At 38.0% G+C, this 18,942-nt stretch overlaps 1 protein-coding gene across 3 annotated transcripts in view; it reads right to left on the bottom strand.

Annotated features, from left to right (window-relative positions):
- The window catches only part of MSH2 (mutS homolog 2), a 78,760-nt gene that overhangs the window by 12,276 nt on the left and 47,542 nt on the right, over positions 1-18,942 (bottom strand). For all 3 annotated transcript variants that reach the window (XM_045077809.1, XM_045077810.1, XM_045077808.1), the window contains exons 8-10: positions 18,412-18,521; positions 4,636-4,759; positions 2,621-2,771 (exon numbers count right to left, since the gene is read on the bottom strand). In XM_045077809.1, coding sequence (XP_044933744.1) covers positions 2,621-2,771; positions 4,636-4,759; positions 18,412-18,521 — 385 coding nt within the window. The remainder of the gene's footprint in view (positions 1-2,620; positions 2,772-4,635; positions 4,760-18,411; positions 18,522-18,942) is intronic.

Here is an 18,942-nt window from a genome sequence, read left to right as displayed (position 1 = left end):
CTCTGCCTTCGGCTTGGGTCATGATCTCCTGGGATTGAGGCCCGCATCGAGCTTCTCTGCTCAGTGGGGAGCTTGCTTCCCCCTGCCTCTCTACCTACTTGTGATCTCTGTCAAATAAATAAATAAAATCTTTAAAAAAAAAACGAGGAAGGATAAGAATAAAGTAAAGGAAAAATATTCACGGATTCCAAAGGAAGGGAATGAAATAAAAAATAAAAAGACAAGATGGGGGCACAGAGAAGAGATGCATTCATTCTATAGGGGAAGGCACTGACCAAGGCAACAACTGTAAACTTAATATATTGGCTGATGGCATAACACATATATTACAGCTCAGGAACAGTGCATGGGCAAGCAGCAGCAGCAGAAGCAGCAGCAAGGACTACTAGCAAACAGGCAAAAAGAAGGAATTAAAGGAAGTCAAGCAAGAGACAAAGACACTGTAAAATGTGAGGAAAGAGCTAACAAGAGATGAAAGTCGATGGGAGGGGACCAGACCCTGCAGGTTACAATAAAGACTGCAGACTTTTCTGGATGACAGACACCAGCAGTTTTAAAGAAGGAAAATTTTACGATCAAAGAATCAGATAAATAGCAAGGATTCAATTTGCAGACAAAAATGAATTAATAAATTAATCTTCTTCAACTTTTAGATTAAATGTGGTCATTCAGCTCAATCTCATTTACTTGTAACTAACCCATGATGCTTCAAAGTAGGTTATAATAACCTAAAAGTTCTGTTTCAGCTAAGCCATTACTGAATATAGTTTGAACAGGGATATAGTTTGCTAGAAAGACAACTATTACTAAGTTGGGCAATAGGAGATCTAGCTATGAGTATCAAATGTTACTAGTTACGTAATCCTGGGGAAGGGGGAGTTTCAGCCTCTTCATCTAAATAATGAGAAATAAACCTATTTATCTCAGAATTGTTACGAAAAACAAAGCAAACATTGTTTTCATTCGTGGGGGGTCTGAACACCTAGAAACTAATGACTGCACATCATAAACAAAATACTCGCTGAATAAATGGATAAAAGGGAATCATATACACAAAACTACTGGTAAAGTACTGGGTATATTCAGGATGGGTGGATGTAAGGCCTCCCATAAATTCTAACAGAGGACAGAAGGAAAAAGATTAATGTCCTCACCCCACATCATAGAACATTATTTCAAAATAATTCTTCTTTCACATATAAATAATTTATTTAAGAAACTTTCTAACATCAGTGAAGGAAAAGAAAAGCTTGTAAAATCTTCCTCAATATGAAACAGGATTTTGAAAAAGCAATAATCTAGTAAGCGGCCTCACTAAAGCTGGTAGGCATCTCCCTATCCTAATTTATATATCCAACTGATATATCAAAATTTTTTAAATTGATAAATGGTATCAAAGCCTTCTTAGAAAAAGCAAATGTGAAAATAATTATAAACCAGAGATACGATGGGGAACTAATGTTAATAGATATGGAAATGTAATATAAACTAATATAATCTCATATTGACAAAAGAATGGTGAGACACATACGTGAAAAAATCTTTTTTTATATATTTTTGAAGGGTTTTATTTATATTTGATAGAAAGAAAGCACACACAAGCAAGGGGAGTGGCAGGCAGAGGGAGAAGCAGGCTCCCCACTGAACAAGGAGCTCGACGCAGGACTTGATCCCAGCACCCTGGGATCATGACCTGAGCCGAACGCAGACACTTAGCCAACCGGGCTCCCAGGTGCCTAAGAACAATCTTTCTTTTTAATTTTTTAAAAAATTTATTTGAGAGAGTGAGTGGGGAGGGGAAGAGGAGGAGAGAGAGAGAATATCAAGCAGACTCCCTGCTGAGTGGGAATCCTGACTGGGGGCTTGATCTCATGACCCTGGGATCATGATCTGAAAATCAAGATCATGATCCCAAAATCAAGAGCAAGACACTCATCCCCTGAGTCACTCAGGCACCTGGTGAAAGAACAGGTTTTTGTTTTTTTAAGATGAGAGACAGACAGTAAGCAGGAGAAAGCACAAGCTGGAGAAGTGGCAGAGAGAGAGGCAGAAGCAGACTCCCTGCTGAACAGACAGAGCCTGACTCAATCCTAGGATCCCGTGATCATGCAATGAGTAGAAGGCAGCTGCTAAACCGATTGAGCCACCCAAGCGCCCCATGAAAGAACAATCCTAAAAACAGACTGAAAGGGGGCACCTGGATGGCTCAGTCTGTTAAGCATCTGCCTTCAGGTCAGGTCCTTGGATCCCAGGATCCTGGGATCAAGGTCCCATGTCAGGCTCCCTGCTTAATGGGGAGCCTGCTTCTCCCTCTCCACACTCACCCCGCTGTTTGTGCTCTTAAATAAATAAAACCTATAAAGATAAAACAAACAAACAAATAAAAAAAGACCCAAACTGTCCCTTCAGTCAATGACGAAAAGAGGAGTTATTTATAACAAGGTGTGTTGGAACATGTGATGAGGCTCTTAGAAGAAAATAAAGTTTCATTCTCACCTGATACCTCCTATCAATAAGTAAGGTAAAACTTCCTTAACATAAAACATTCATGTCTCATCAGAGAATAATTTAGTTCCATGAACCTACTGAAGGTTTAACAAAATAATGTAGGCATACAAACCTGTTGGTAAATTTAACACCATTCTTCTGAATGTCCACCGTACTGAAGTTTTTATTATTACGAAGGACTTTTTCTTCCTTACATGTTACACGAAAGTAATAACCAAACTGTGCATTGGAATCCAATTTAATCTGTTTGCCAGGATCCAAACCTTCATTATATGGAAATAAAGACAAAGCATGTCATGGATGCCTACAGCCATCTTTCAATGTAAATGTTTAAAATAATTAACTCTTACTATAAGACAGCACAGTGGAAATTACTATGATGACCTAACGGGGAACTATTCAAACTTTACTTCACTTAAAAACTACATGAACGAAGGCTATCTATAAAATCCTTGAACTCTGTATTAATGGTAGCTTCTGACGTGCAAGTGCTTTCTGGATACGGCCATCCCAAGGCTACAGAGCACCGCAGTAGGCTATGTCCAGAGCGTTCACACCATATGGCCCCTAACCCTGAGGAGCTCTGCACCACGGTTCTTTACTTCACTGAAGCATTTCTCTGGAGCTAACACAGAGTAGGATTAAAATAAACACACTTTCCAAACAAAAACTTAAGTCTCTCACAATGGAACTCTGTAAAACAAGGACACACAGTTTCTGTTAAATGTAGGAAATTTCACAAAATGAGCAATGATCGATCACCTGGATTTTATTCACCTAAGATTTTTGAGTTTTTCTAAGTCTGTCCCCACCCTCTCATTCATCAATGTGATCTTTAGAGTACAAATCAGAAGAGAGAGACCATATTTACAAATTTAATTGCTAAAGCATGGCTATCAAATATTAGTAGTAGCCAGCAACTAAAGACAGACTTCTCTGGGCTAAGGAGAGAAGAGATCATAGAAAAAACGTAGAAAGAGTTATGAAATGAGAAGAGTAAAGAAAGGCAAAGATTCTTTACCTGGTTAGTCCATATATGGATTCTCCATGGTAACTATCTGCAAAATTTTTTGTATATGTAGGTATGGACATATTTCTGGGAAGAGGATTCATCAGATTCTCCAGAAATTTATTAAGAATTACTGCCTAAGGGTTCTACTAATATGCTAAGCTATATTTATTCATTCAACATACGTATGAGAGATGCTCAAACAAAAAGGTTCATAAATTCAGAACAAATTAGTGTGAATAATGTGAGACTAACTGGGGAATTAATAATCTAGTATGGGGAACTTGGGCTGCTCAGTTGGTTAAACATCAGACTCTGGATTTTGGCTCAAGTCATGATCTCAGGGTCCTGAGATCAAGCCCCATCCTAGGCTCTACACTGGGTGAGAAGGAGCCTGCTTAAGATTTTCTCTCTCCTGGGGCGCCTGGGTGGCTCAGTGGGTTAAGGACTCTGCCTTTGGCTCGGGTCGTGGTCTCCGAGTCCTGGGATCAAGCCCCACATCGGGCTCTTTGCTCCGCAGGGAGCCTGCTTTCCCTCTCTGCCTGCTTCTCTGCCTACTTGTGATCTCTTGTTCTCTGTTAAATAAATAAATAAATAAAATATTTAAAAAAAAAAAAAAAAAAAGATTTTCTCTCTCCTTCTCCCTCTTTCCCTCCCTGAAGTTCCACATACGTTCTCTCTCTCAAAACAAAACAAAAACTGGTATGGAAGGCAGACATTTAAAAAAAGCTGATGTTACTGACATGCTTGCGAATACCAAAGCCAAATCAATGAACTAATAGAATGACGGTTACAGAGGAAGTGATATTTAATACAGATCCTATTTCAAGGAAATGATGCAAGGGCCTCTTGGTTGATTTGTCTGGCAGGAATGTGGGATTATCCTGGGGTTGGAAAGTTACTGAGAGACAAATCTCTCACTAGGTGAGGCTCTAAATGCAAAGCATCCTGTATCTCAACTTCTAAGTATCTATAATTTTATTCTGTTGAAGGCAGGCCTGGCACTTTAAGCAAGAAGTGGCATGATCCACTATGTCTTCTAGGCAAGTAATTCTGGCACAAGTGGGGACACTATATAGACAAAAGAATTATTCAAACCACCAATGAGGCCTTCTTACCTAGATCTCTCGCTGCACTGACTAATGTTGACTGCATCTTCTTTTCCAAGTCATCCATTATTTCTCTTAATTCACTCAGATTGGGATCAAATGAAGGTTTCACAAGGAATTCATGGTTTTCCACCTACAGACAGAACAAAGAATAGGTAAATTTTACAAATGATGTGTAAAGATGGAATAACATTGTGTTTTCTTTTCCTTCATTTAAATTTCACTTGTATTTTGAGTTAAACTTATGTTTTAACTTACTCTGCCACTAAGGAGTTCCCATTTATTAGATGCAAAATTCTGTTTATAAGGAGCTTAGAGCTCTAGACACCCAAAAATTACTTAGATGAAAACGATGCAGAGCTTATGTCACTAGTAGTATTCAGTATTTTTATTTACATTTCCCCCTAAACAATGTTTAATATGTTCTTCCTGAACATTACTAAAGAATGTTCAATGTTCATAGCCTATAACAGAATGTGTAGTTTTTACCTAAACCAAGGATCCATCTTAGGAACCTCAAAATTAAAAATAATTAATTAGTTAATTAAAAAGCTACAGAATTTCATTTATTCAAACTTAAAGTTGATCAAAATCTTTCAGGATAGTGGTGGGGGGCGCCTGGTTAGTTCAGTCATTTGAGTGTCTGACTCCTGATTTCGGCTCAGGTCACGATCGCAGGATCCTGGGATCAAGCCTGGCGTTAGGGTCCGTGCTCACAATGAAGTCTGCTTAGGATTCTCTCTCTCCACCTCCGTCTGCCCCTCCTCCTGTTCCTGCTCTCTGGCTTGTTCTAAAATAAATAATCTCTCTTAAAGGCTTTATTTCCCTAAATTCTTCTAAGAGTCATCAAAAAATCATAATGAAAGATTTCATTTACAATGGCAAATGTACACACAAAATATTTAGATATTTAGAATATCTTTTTTTTTTAAAAGATTTTATTTCTTTATTTGAGAGAGAGAGACACACACACACAGAGCTTGAGTAGGGGAGAGGAGGCAGAGGAAGAGGGAGAGGGAGAAGCAGACTCCCTGCTCAGCGGGGATCCTAATGCGGGGCTCCATTCCAGAACCCTGGGATCATGACCTGGGCCGAAAGGAGATGCTTAACTGGCTGAGCCATCCAGATGCCCCTAGAAACAAAGTCTCAACTATTTAGGACTTTGTTTTTTCAAGACAGATAGATTAGAGAGAGAGACAGACAGAGAGCATGAGTGCGAGTGCACAGGCAGGCAGAGTGGCAGATAGAGGGAGAGGGAGAAGCAGGCTCCCCGCTGAACAAGGAATCTGGTATGGAACTCGATCCCAGGACCCCAGGATCATGACCTGAGCCGAAGGCAGATACTTAATCGACTGTCATCCAGGTACCCCAACTACTTAGGACTTTTATTAAAAATAACTGCTTACTGCAATATTGAAAACAACTGGTAAGCAAAAAGGTAAACTACGAAAAGAGAAAACCAAACCCAATATTAACATCTACTCATTCCTAAGAGATGGTCCAACAGGAATCCCCTTTTTGAAATAAAACAAAACTTAGACAAAATTAGGAAAGAATACCTTTTAAAAAAGAACGAAGCATATCCTTACAGACACTAAGAACTATTAAAAAGAATTGGGGGGGGGGGACAAATAAAAATTATAAAAAAAAAAGAATTAGGGGAGGGAAGCCCGAATGTCCCAAAGCAACCAACTCTTATCTCAGGGATTAAGTTAAAGCCCCACAGTTGGGTGTGGAGCCCATTTGAAAACAGAACAAAATAAAACAAACAAACAAACAAAAACCTACTAAAAATAATTATGTAGAAAAGCACAATATAAGAGAGTCAGTTTTCTAAGGGAGATTTTTTAAAAACTTTATAAATGGGATTAATAAGATCTCTTGCCAATTACTCCCCACTTATTCAGAGCACACCTTCTTCACATACCAAACCCAAGAATAAAGAATTAAAATTACAAAAAGTCAGCAAGAAAACAAAGAATAAAACATTTATCAAATAACTTTCTAAATTTAAACCGACAAGAGATTTATCATACTAAAATACAAATTTTTGAATAAACCTAACTGAAAAAAATACAAAAAGATCTGTAGAAGTAGCTATACAAAATGTAAAAATGGAAAGATCGACTTTTCTTTATAAAGGAACTTGGTCTGCAAGTATCTGAAAAATATCAAGGTCATTAAATAGACCAATATAAAAACACACAATTCAAAGAGAAAGTAAGTAGTAAACTAACCCACAGGAAAATGTTAAAACTCAATGATAAAAGATATGAATATTTAAGTAACTTAAGATACTATTCTACAGCTATTTTTTTTTAAAGGAAAAGAAATCCTACCACCAGATACTAATGAGGCTACAGTAAAATTAGTATACTCATTCACTTCCGGTGAGAATCTAAGTTGTTATAACCTTAAAAAAAAGGCGGTATGAGACAAGATTCAGAGATATTTGTTATACTCTTTGACACAGCAATTTTACTCCCAGGAATTCAACCTCAGGAATAATGCAACAGATGCAAAACAACAAGGGATGAATAAGGTCTCTGTAGATTTATCTGTTAACAGCAAAACCCATAAATGATAAACATTTGCACAACGAACATCATTAATATTACACATTTGATTCAAACAGGCAGTGAAGATGATGTAGAAAAAAAACCTAAGACTTACAATAATTTCAAGGAAAAATAATGCTACACTGGTGGGCTAATACTGCTGAAGAATTTGCCTCTTCCAGTTAACTTAAGAGAGGCAGAGCCATGTCAAGCTCCTAGCCTTGCCCCATCTTCCAGAAGTCTTCTGGTGAACTGACAAAACCCTGAGAATACTCACTAATAATCTAAATCTGGAGAAGAAAGCAGAACTGGTATCCTTCCATTTTCCATTCTCAGGAGGGGGAATGACCTCTAGTTGTCTGTCCAACAACATCAACCACCTATCACCAGAAACACACACACACACACACTCATTACATCAGACTATACACAGGAGATGGAGAAAAAGAAATCCAGGCTTGGAACTCCAAAATGGGATAATGAAATTAAGAAACAAGATAAAAGAACAAAGAAAGGAAATTAGGTCATTTAAATAAGAATAAACACAATACACCAAAGAAGAGAAAAGATACAGCTGGATCAAATTACCTGTAGTACAAATACTAAATATTATAAGCAGTTTTTTCAAATAAATACACAGTTGAGTTAAAAAGAAAAAAAAAACAAAACAAAAACTAGAGGTCAGAGCCCCTGCAAAGTAAAGGGTTGCCAGCATAAACCCAGGTTACAAGGACCATTTTTAATAGCCATCTGTAGGGGGCACATGGATGGTTCAGTAGGTTAAGCATCTGACTCCTGGTTTTGGGTCCAGGTCAAGATCGCCATCAGGGCCCCTTGCTTTGGGGCTCCATGCTCAGCAGGGAGTCTACTTCTCTCCCTCCCTCTGCCCTTTCCTGCCCCTTGATCGCATCCATTCTCTCAAATAAATAAATACATAAATAAACAAACCTTAAAAAAAAAAAAAATTCCTCTATCAGGCTGAGCCCCTAAGAGAGGGAATAAAAAGACGAAATTTCCTTCCTGACAAAAAGTTGGTTTTCACTGGGGTTGGGATTTCAAATGTTTATTTTTGTTGGCAGTGGAAAAGCCTGCTGATTGTTGTCATGTCTACTATCCTCTCCTTCTACAGATAGATCTGACCACTTCTCACAGGATATGTAACTGCTAAGAACAAAGACTCCATCTCCAGCATCCCTTGCAGCTAGGTGTGAGGACAGGACTAAATTCTGGCCAAGAGAACAATGAGCAGAAATGCTGTGTACCATTTCCATAATCTGCTCTCCTCTTTCCCTTTTGTCTTCTCCCGCTTGCTGCAATAAAGATAAGGTAGTAAGCTGATGTGTACCTTGTCAGGCAATACCCGAAGGGTTCTGTTCTGGAGCAAAAGAGGAGGCGGCAGATCACAGAGACAGCAAGGCTATCCTGACAGCCTCTGCTGCTTCGCTCACACTGCTCTGACAGAAAAGTAAGCCCATATTCTTGCTTATGCCACCATTATTTTATTTGGGGCTTCTTTTTCAGCAGCTAAATCTTTGCTCCAACAAGTCAAAAAAGCTCCAGGCTGAGAAATTAAAAGTGTTCCTGGCTTATGGGGTGCTGGGGTCAGCTCAGGTCATGATCTCGAACCTTCATCAGGCTTCATGCTCCTCTCTCCCTCTGCCGCTCCCCTTGCCCACATAATCTCTTGCTTTTTCTCTCTACATAAATACACAAATTTTTTAAAAAACAAACAACAAAAACAAAAGTGTTCCTGGCTTACATTGCGGTATATATGGCAAGGGCAAATTTTATCTGAGGGAGGGGGAGGATGTAAGATTTGCACAGACAGAACCGAGATAGGTGCAAATTCATAATCTAAATATACATAACAGACAAGGAAAGCAGCCACCAACAATAACAGTAAAAAACAAAACAAAACAAAACAAAACTCAGCAGAAACAAGGGGTAGATTTAAACCAAGAAATTTTAGATATGGAATATTAAGTATATTAAAATATTTGAAGTAATAGAGAATGGAACACATGAGCAAAGAACAAAATGCTACTTAAAAATAAAAAGACTAGACAGAGTTAGAAATGAACAAAGTAACTTTTATAAGTAAAAAATACAGTCATTGGGAAAAAAAAACCCCTATGGACTGGTTAAACATATCAGCGCTGAAGAGACACTCAATGAACTGGAACATCTGAAGTAATCACAAAGAGAGCAGCACAGACGCATGGCAGAAAAAGAATGTGAAAGTCTAACATATGTCCGATCACAGTTCTAGGAGAAGAGAATGAAGAACACAACATTTAAAGAGATAATGATTGATAATTTTCCAGAACAGATAAAAGATACAAATTCTCTGATTAAGAAAACATAGCAAATCCAAATAGAAAAAAGAAGTCCACTCTGGACTCAGAGCAATAAAAGCAATCAGTATCTGGAACCAAGACTTCCCAACAATAATAATTCAAGCCAAAGAACGGCACAATACAATCTTACAGATACTAAGGAAAAATAACTATCTGGAATAATACACCCACTAAAATCTCCTTCAAGAGCATAGAGACCTTTTCAAACAAACAAAACCTAACTAAACAGACTGACAATAGAAGAACTCCTGAGGAATATTCAGGAAGAAGAAATGAATAGCAAAGAAATTAGGAAGCATATGGGCAAATCTAAACTTAACACTGACTATATAGAATGGAAATCTAAAGGGGTAAAAAACACAGAACTAAAATACCAGCCCATAATGAAGAAACGTAATCTGATCTCAGATATCCTAAGACCCTATTATTTTGGGAGCTAAGTGAGAAGATACTGATAGACTTGATTTTGATAAGACATGAATACACATTTTGTAAAAATTTGCGAATAATTTACAAAACCAGTGGAGGTATGATAGGATGGGAAGAATAGGAAAGGGAAAATGGAATTTTAAAAACCCAATCGATGGGGCACCTGGGTGGCTCAGTGTTTAGGTTAAAGCCTCTGCCTTCAGCTCAGGTCATGGTCTCAGGGTCCTGGGATCGAGCCCCGCATGGGGCTCTCTGCTCAGCAGGGAGCCTGCTTCCTCCTCTCTCTCTCTCTCTGCCTGCCTCTCTGCCTACTTGTGATCTCTGTCTGTCAAATAGATAAATAAAATCTAAAAAAAACACCAAAAAACAAAAAACCAATCGATACGTAAGAAAGACAGAACGAGTAAGGGGAACCAGAAAGAATAGGAATCACATAGTAAAAGGATAGAAATAAATCCAAATTGTCACTTAAGAAAAGATTATCAAAATTTAAAATAAATAAAATCCAGCTATAAGCTCTGTTACTATAAAGACTCACAAAGGATGGAAAACTACACACCATGTAAAAAACTAAAAAGAAGGACTCTCAGATAGCCCTCTTACTATCAGACAACAACAACAAAAAAAACAAACAAAAACAAAACACAACAACAACTAAGGCAAAAAGCATCACTAAGGACACGGTCTCTAAAGAATGATGAAGGCTCAGTTCACCACAAAGAAAAATACAGCTGCGTGTTGAGAAACATATAAAGCAATAATGGACTGAACCATAGAAAGAAATCCAAACTTCTCTCAATAACTCAGTAGATCAATGATTAGCAAGCATACAGACAATGTGAACAGAACTAAAGCTTTATCTAATCTAATGGACACACAGAAAATTCTGCAACCAAAATTAGGGAGCATGCATGATCCTCAAGTATACGGAGAACACTTATGAAACTGGGATGTACCAAGCTTAGAAATTAAATACACACACACACACACACACACATTTCTAAACAAATGGTAACAGGAATAAAATTCTGACAAGTGAGTAAGAGACTGTACCTTTAAAAACTTGCAAGATACATTCAGCTAAAGCAACACAGAAAGAAAAGTATAATCTTAAATGCTTACTGAAAAAGAAAAGGCTGGAGAAATAGTGAGCACTCAATTAAAGAGGTAAAAAAAATAGGTAGATAAATATACATAAGAATATTAATGAAATAAAATAAGAATATATAATGAAATAAGAAGCAAAGATACAAAAGAGGATTTAAAAAGTCACAAACTGAATCTCTAAAAAAATACATACCATGGAAAGGAGGCACAAATTATATTAAAAATAAGCAGGAACGGGTGCCTGGGTGGCTCAGTGGGTTAACTCTCTGGCTTCGGCTCAGGTCATGATTTCAGGGTTCTGGGATTGAGCCCCAGAGCCCCGCATCGGGCTCTCTGCTTGGCAGGGAGCCTGCTTCCCCCACCTCTGCCTACTTGTAATGGATCTCTGTCTCTGTCTCTCTCTCTCTTTCAAATAAATAAATAAATAAATCTTAAAAGGGGGAAGGGCAGGGAATATTTCAGCAAATACAGCAGTGTTTTTTTAAAAAAATAATAAACATCACTATGAACAATATGAGGAAGTGGAAAATGTGAAGTACGTGTTTCTCAGAACAACGGTCTAGTATCCAAAATATATACAGAACTCTTACAACTCATCAACAAAAAGACAACCCAACTGTAAAATGAGCAAAGAATCTGGATAGAAATTTCTCCAAAGAAAACGTGCCCAACATCATTAGCCTCCAGGGTAATGCAAATCAAGACCATAATGAAATACCACTTCACATCCACCAGAATGGCTATCAAGACAATGCCCAAAAAACAAATATGGTGGCTCATCAGTTGGTTAAGCAGCCGACTCTTGAATTCCACTCAGGTCATCATCTCTGGGTCCTATGATCGAGCCCTTTGTTGAGTTCTGCGCTCAGGATTTCTCTCCCCCTCCCTCTGACTGCAAGCCCCAACAAATGCCACCTCTCTCACTTTCTCTCTAAAATAAATCTTCTTAAAAATAAATAAATAAATAAATATTAGTAACAATGTGAAGAAACTGGAAACCTGCTATATTGCTTGTGGGAATATTAAATGGTACAGACACTTGGAAAAACAATCTGGTAATTCCTCAAAAAGTTAAACATAAAATTACCATATGACACAGCAATTCTATTCCTAAATAAATACCTAAAAGAACTGGAAACAGGTACTCAAATAACTGTATATCACTGTTCATAAAAGCCCCAATCAGGGGCGCCTGGGTGGCTCAGTGGGTTAGGCCGCTGCCTTCGGCTCAGGTCATGATCTCAGGGTCCTGAGATTGAGCCCCGCATCTGGCTCTCTGCTCAGCAGGGAGCCTGCTTCCTTCTCTCTCTCTGCCTGCCTCTCTGCCTGCTTGTGATCTCTCTCTGTCAAATAAATAAATAAAATCTTAAAAAAAAAAAAGCCCCAATCATAATAGCCAAGAGTCAGAAACAACCTCAAGGTCCACCAACAAACAAAAGCAGAAACAGACCCATAAATACAAAGAACTGGTAACTGCCAGAAAGCAGGGGGATGGGAGTACGAGCAAGACCAGCAGGGGGAGTGTGAGGTACCGGCTTTCCATTATGGAATGAGTAAGTTACAGGGATGAAAGATGCAGCTCAGGGGATCTAGTCAATGGTACTGTAGGAGCATTGTGCATTGAGCAAATAGCATTACATGCTGACTTCTCCATGTCGTACACTGAAACTAATATTAACATAGTGTGCCAACTACACTATAATAAAAAAATAAAAAATAGTAAACAAAAAATGTCAACATGTATTTAGAGATAATTCTAGGTGGGAGAATATGAATACTTCCTTTTTTGATATTTCTTTTTCATTTCCAAGAACAAAAACACTGAAGCATTTATATACTACAGTACCTTTATAGCTTACATACACTCACACAATGATATAGCTGTATTAAGATCATGCAACTATGGCTTTTTAAAAACTATTTCAATTTTTGGTCCCAGTATTGTCAGTAAAGATTTATCTAACATTACTTCTTTTCCAGTAATAGAGAAAATGACAGTTAATAAGTATATACAAAAACTAATATTAAAAGGTAAAGTGCTCAAATATGGTATAGAAAGATTTTAAAAAATTTAATGTATCTCACTGAATCACCCACTCTAACTGAAACTATTTTTTGGTGAAAATTCATTGCCTTTTTGAACCTTGTCCTGGGGCAGCACAGATCTACATTTCTATTTACTTCAGAAATAGAAAATTTTTCCGTAAGATTTATGGAAAGCAGACATAAAAGCACCTGTAGCATTACATACAAAACTAAGCCTAGGAAAAAAGGCAAATTAACCCAATCATGCATGTAAATTACTGCTCCCTTCATCACTTAAGCTCCTAAGTGCACAGCTGGAAAACATGAGTAAAGCTTTCAGAAATCATACATGAAATGATTGCTATCCTCTGAGGTCTGTTCAAAGCAGTTCTGAGTCATATAATTTAAATGTGTAAATTCATTAAAAATATCTACAATGACAGTGAAGGGTTGAATTCACTTTATAACCCAAGGTAAGTTTAAAGGTTTATAACAGAATAAAGAAGATACTGTATTAGGCTGATTCCCTAGAGAATTTAGAGCAGGTTATAACTAGGAATCATAGTTATTTAAAAGATAGCCTCGGGGCTCCTGGGTGGCTCAGTGGGTTAAAGCCTCTGCCTTCGGCTCAGGTCATGATCCCAGGGTCGTGGGATCGAGCCCCGCATCGGGCTCTCTGCTCAGCAGGGAGCCTGCTTCCTCCTCTCTCTCTCTGCCTACTTGTAATCTCTGTCTGTCAAATAAATAACTCTTTAAAAAAAAAAAAAAGATAGCCTCACACTATAAAACACAAAAACCTTTAGTTACAGGACAGTATCTTTTTTTTTTTTTAAAAGATTTTATTTATTTATTTGACAGAGAGAGATCACAAGTAGGCATAGAGGCAGGCAGAGAGAGAGAGAGGAGGAAGCAGGCTCCCTGCTGAGCAGAGAGCCCGATGCGGGACTCAATCCCAGGACCCTGAGATCATGACCTGAGCCGAAGGCAGCGGCTTAACCCACTGAGCCACCCAGGCGCCCTACAGGACAGTATCTTAGTAGACACGGCTGATTGTCTACACCACAGTCACTCCCCTTCTTCCCCCTTTCCAGTAGTGCTATCTCATTTGTCTATCTCCAACAGAGGGATACCAACCACCCACTAGTTGTCTTAGGCCCACATCATGGCCACAATCACGGCTTAAATGGTCCCATAAAGGCAACTTGCAGAGATCTTGCTTGGAATGTTGCATGAATTGCTACTGATAGGCAGCCAACCTAGGACCAAAGAGGAACCAGCAAGAGTTAAGCTGAAATTCAAATCACGAAGATAGAAAAGATCGAGAAATTAGGTCCTCTGGATGGTGTCATTGAGCTGCTGGATTAAGCAACGCTAAATTAAAGCTAACCCTATTTCTAGACTTCTAATTTCATACACCAGGGTATACTGAGGTTCAAGTTATGTGCAAAATAAACAGTCCTAACTGATACTGAGTTTAACCTCAAACAGTCTTGTGGGGTCCAGAATATGTCATAATGGCATAAAAATTACTCCAAGATGAAAGCATCAGAGGAAGACTTTGTTTTTGAACTCTCTTATCTCCCTAAAAGCAGAAACTCCCCAAAGAACTGTTGTTGTAAATCCCCCCTCAGGGAGTTTCACAACCAAGGAAGTCAAAATTATCATAAATCACTCCTAAAAGTCATTTGTTTTCCCCTTACTGCTCTTTTTCCTCCTCTCCTATTCCCCAAGCAACAGTATATAAGCCCCAAATTCTAACAGCCTCTCGAGTCACATTTTTCTGTGAACTCAAATATCTGATCTCTTGCTAATCTATCAGTTTAATTAGCAGAGCTCCAAACAATGAACAGAAGAGAACAGAAAAAAAGTTTTTCTTCCCCTACAAATAACTTAATGTTCTACTTTCAGATTACGAAATCAAGGTTTGGGGCACCTGGGTGTCTGGCCTCTGCCTTCAGCTCAGGTCATGATCCCAGGGTCCTGGGATCGAGCCCCACACTGGGCTCTCTGCTCAGCAGGAAGCCTGCTTCCCTCCCTCTCTCTGCCTGCCTCTCTGCCTACTTGTGATCTCTGTCAAATAAATAAATAAAATCTTAAAAAAAAAAAAAAAGGAAAGAAAGAAATCAAGGTTTGTTAAAATTTTAAGTGACAGCAATGAAATTAGGACGAATAACCTCTTCTTTTCCAGTCTATATCCATATAATTGTACTGCCTGCCTTCCTAAAATCCACTCTTCCCAGACACAAAATCTTACAACACTCTAATTCTATATTGTTGAGAATTAACACTACTATTTTACGGTCACAGTATAGTTTAATTTAAAAGATATATGTCAAGTATTTCAGATCAAAGTTAAAAATCTTAACCCACAATAAGGAAAGTTAGTATATTTGGAGGTGGAAGAAGCAGACCAGACTGCCAACATTGTCCATCTGAAGAGGGAAGAATGGTCAACTTTTGCCTCTATACTTCTTCGTATCATTTTGTTTCACTTGTACCAATAGTAGGTATTAATCTGTACAAGCAGAAAAGCTTCAAATAAAGAAAACACTTTAAAGATTCAATTCGGGGGACGCCTGGGTGGCTCAGTTGGTTAGGCAGCTGCCTTCAGCTCAGGTCATCATCCCAGCGTCATGGAATCGAGTCCCACATCGGGCTCCTTGCTCTGCAGGGAGCCTGCTTCTCCCTCTGACTCTGCCTGCCACTCTGTCTGCCTGTGCTCGCTCTCGCTTGCTGTCTCTCTGACAAATAAATAAATAAAATCTTTAAAAAAAAAAGATTCAATTCGGCATTTTGGTACATCATCATTTTGGCTTATCTGCTGCCAGTATGTATCCCAAGGGCTGGATGTATGCAGTCAAAATACTGCAGGACAGGAGGGAAGGCAGGCCAGAAGGTGGGGAAGGAGTAAATCAAAAAGCATAATATGAAGTCAAAGTATCCAACCTTCTATCATTCTGCTACTTTTTGTAATTATCATAGGAGTGGCTAATATCTTAGGTATGATGCAAACAATCTGCTTACTGCAGAGGACAGCTTTTAATGTCCCAGAGCAGGAGAGGGAGAGAGAGGTCCTATTAGGCAGGGTCTCCGCATCTATTGGGCAGGGTATGAATGTGATGACCCAGATAAAAAGGAGACGCATGGGGTCTTCAACAGAAGATCTGTACATTTACATAGGGGGCTATAAATTTTTTTTTTCCAAAAGATTCTATTTATCCATTTGACAGTAGGCAGAGAGGCAGGCAGAGAGAAAGAGGAGGAAGCAGGCTCCCTGCCGAGCAGAGAGCCTGATGTGGGACTTGATCCCAGGTCGGGGCTATAAATTTGAAAAAACTCTTCAACGTTCTCAATTTATACACACCAACTTCTGACCAGATAATGCCCAGTGACTGCCCAAGACCATAGCACTTGCAGCAGGCTGCAAATTGGTAAAAAGAAATCACAAGCTCATTCTCACTTTGAAAAATGATTGCATTTCTAATTTATTAGGAGTAATTTATTTATAAATTCTCTAAGTGTGGTTGCCAGACAAGCAGCAGCATCTGGGTACATGTGAGAAATGCAAATTCTCTAGCTTCACCCCAGACTGAATGATTCTCATTCTAGGGATGGAGCTCAGCAATCTGTTTTAACAAGCCCACCAGGTGGTTCTGATACATGTTTTATATTTGAGACCCACAATATTAAAGGATGGCAACTTTTAGAAGAATAAAGTTGGCCACAAAAGGCAAATATCAACTGCAGCATTTCAGGAAAGTTAAGCTGTGGAGACAATGGAACGCTCTGACTCTTGCCTTCCTACCTCCCTATTTCAGACAGTTTTTATTAACCAACAAGAACTATACCTTTACATGCTTTCACCTAAAGAATGTTTACAGAAGCATCTGGGTAGCTCAGTCAGTTAAGCATCTGCCTCCTGGTTTCAGCTCAGGGTCCTCAGTGAGGAGTGTGCTTGTCCCTTCCCTCCAAATAGATAAATAAAAACTTGAAAAAATAAAGACCATTTACAAATATCCAACTCTGCCCCATCACAGGTAACGTCACAACCTCAGCTCCTGATGGCAGTGGTGGTTCCAGTATCACATGTCTGTGAGCATCATTTCAGCACCCCCCCACTTATCTGAAAGTTGTATACCTAAAATCATTCCATTAATAGCAACATGACAGAAGTAACAATGCTAAAATGCAAGTTTTCCCAAATGAGGGCTGAACAATGCAAGTTTTCTGGCTGCTTGAAGCTATCACTGACAAAACAGTACCAGGAGAGGAAAGGATCTACACTTATATATACATATGCAAGGACTTCTAAATCCAAAGAGCACACAATAAATGAGGCTTAAATGTTTTAACCCTGGGGTAACAATCCAGTGAAACAAAAATAAATCGACGTACCATAGGGCAAACTAACTCAAATCCAGTTATTAAGAATGCAAAGAATCTAACAATTAGCAAACCAAACTATTACCTTAATACAAATAATGTGAGAGCCTATATTTTCTGCATGATCATTTTTGACAGAAAATTTAGTGTAGAAAATTTTAAAAAGATATTACTTTTAAAGTCACAAAATTGAAAAACATTACATTTAATGGTCCCATATTAAATTTGTTCTATAAACAAACTTTTGACAGTAAAATTTACCATTCCATAAACTTCACTTTCAAATTAACTTTAATACAAGGATATTTTTAGCTATTTCAGAAACTATTCCCATTTTGTATTTATATATAAAATTACTGCTTAACATTGTTAAAAACCTGAGGAAATAGATCGCTTCTTACACCCTAAATGCTCTTCTCACCTAACAAGAAATTTGGAACTAAATAGTATTTAGAGAATGGTTAACTTTTTAGTTACATCAGCAACTTTTTAGGAAATACACACATATTTTAACCTCTTCCCCCAAAGACTTTCCTACATGAAAAATAAACAAAGGAGAAGTTGCATTCTCATGTGTTCCACATTTACCTTTATCTTCGTTTCTTTTCCAGTGACTACAATTTTCCTTCTCTTTTGCAATTAAAACAGAACTCAGCTTGCATATGTGGACTCTTGTACTTGTGAGATTTCCTTTAACCAGGCCAGTCATTTCCTATTAATCTTTATTCATCCACTAAAACAACTGATATTTTTAAAAAAGCAACAAACTCGCCCATCACTTAATCTTATGTCCATGGTCTCAAAGGTGCCTCACAAAAATACCAAAATCAAATACTAAAGAAAAAAAAAAAAAAAAACTCTGAAAAGTTTTCTGTCACTCATTTCAAAAATACTTTGCTGCTTGAATTCAAGAGTAGGTTACATACCTGATCCATATCTAAAGTTGTTTCTATCATTTCCTGAAATTTGGAGAAATCAGAACGAAGATCAATAAGAGGAGTGACAAAAATGGCCAACAATAAACTCTGGTGTTTTCCTACAAGAGAGCAAAAAATAGTAAATAAAATTAATCTCAGATAACAAACAGCATTTGATCCAAAAAAAAAGTGCAGCCGGTCTCCAAGTTACTATTTACTCCTGTACTTTAATTGAAATGTGTTTAATATTTATTTTATAGGAAGGGAGATCATCTGGCACACAATACTTCCTAATAAAACACTGCCTCCCCTGCCTGTCTGTAATCTCCTTCATAAAAAGCACTAGAGATGCAGAAACATGAAATTAATTACAACTAAATGAACTGTATTTCTCTGCAGATTTAATAACCCAAAGTCAAAGTCATTAAAATAAAATGCCTCTAACTTACCCTATCCCTAATTTCCACTAAGAATACAGTGTTCGAATTAACAGAGGTTAAATCAAGCCAACTATTTACACTGGCACTTTACTTGATGTTA

Source organism: Mustela putorius, unplaced genomic scaffold (genome assembly GCF_011764305.1).
Source record: "Mustela putorius furo isolate JIRA1106 unplaced genomic scaffold, ASM1176430v1.1 tig00000224_pilon_pilon_pilon, whole genome shotgun sequence".
Taxonomy (NCBI): Eukaryota; Metazoa; Chordata; class Mammalia; order Carnivora; family Mustelidae; genus Mustela; species Mustela putorius.
The sequence above is the reverse complement of the archived record's forward strand: the minus strand, read 5'-3'. Positions and strand labels throughout refer to the sequence as shown.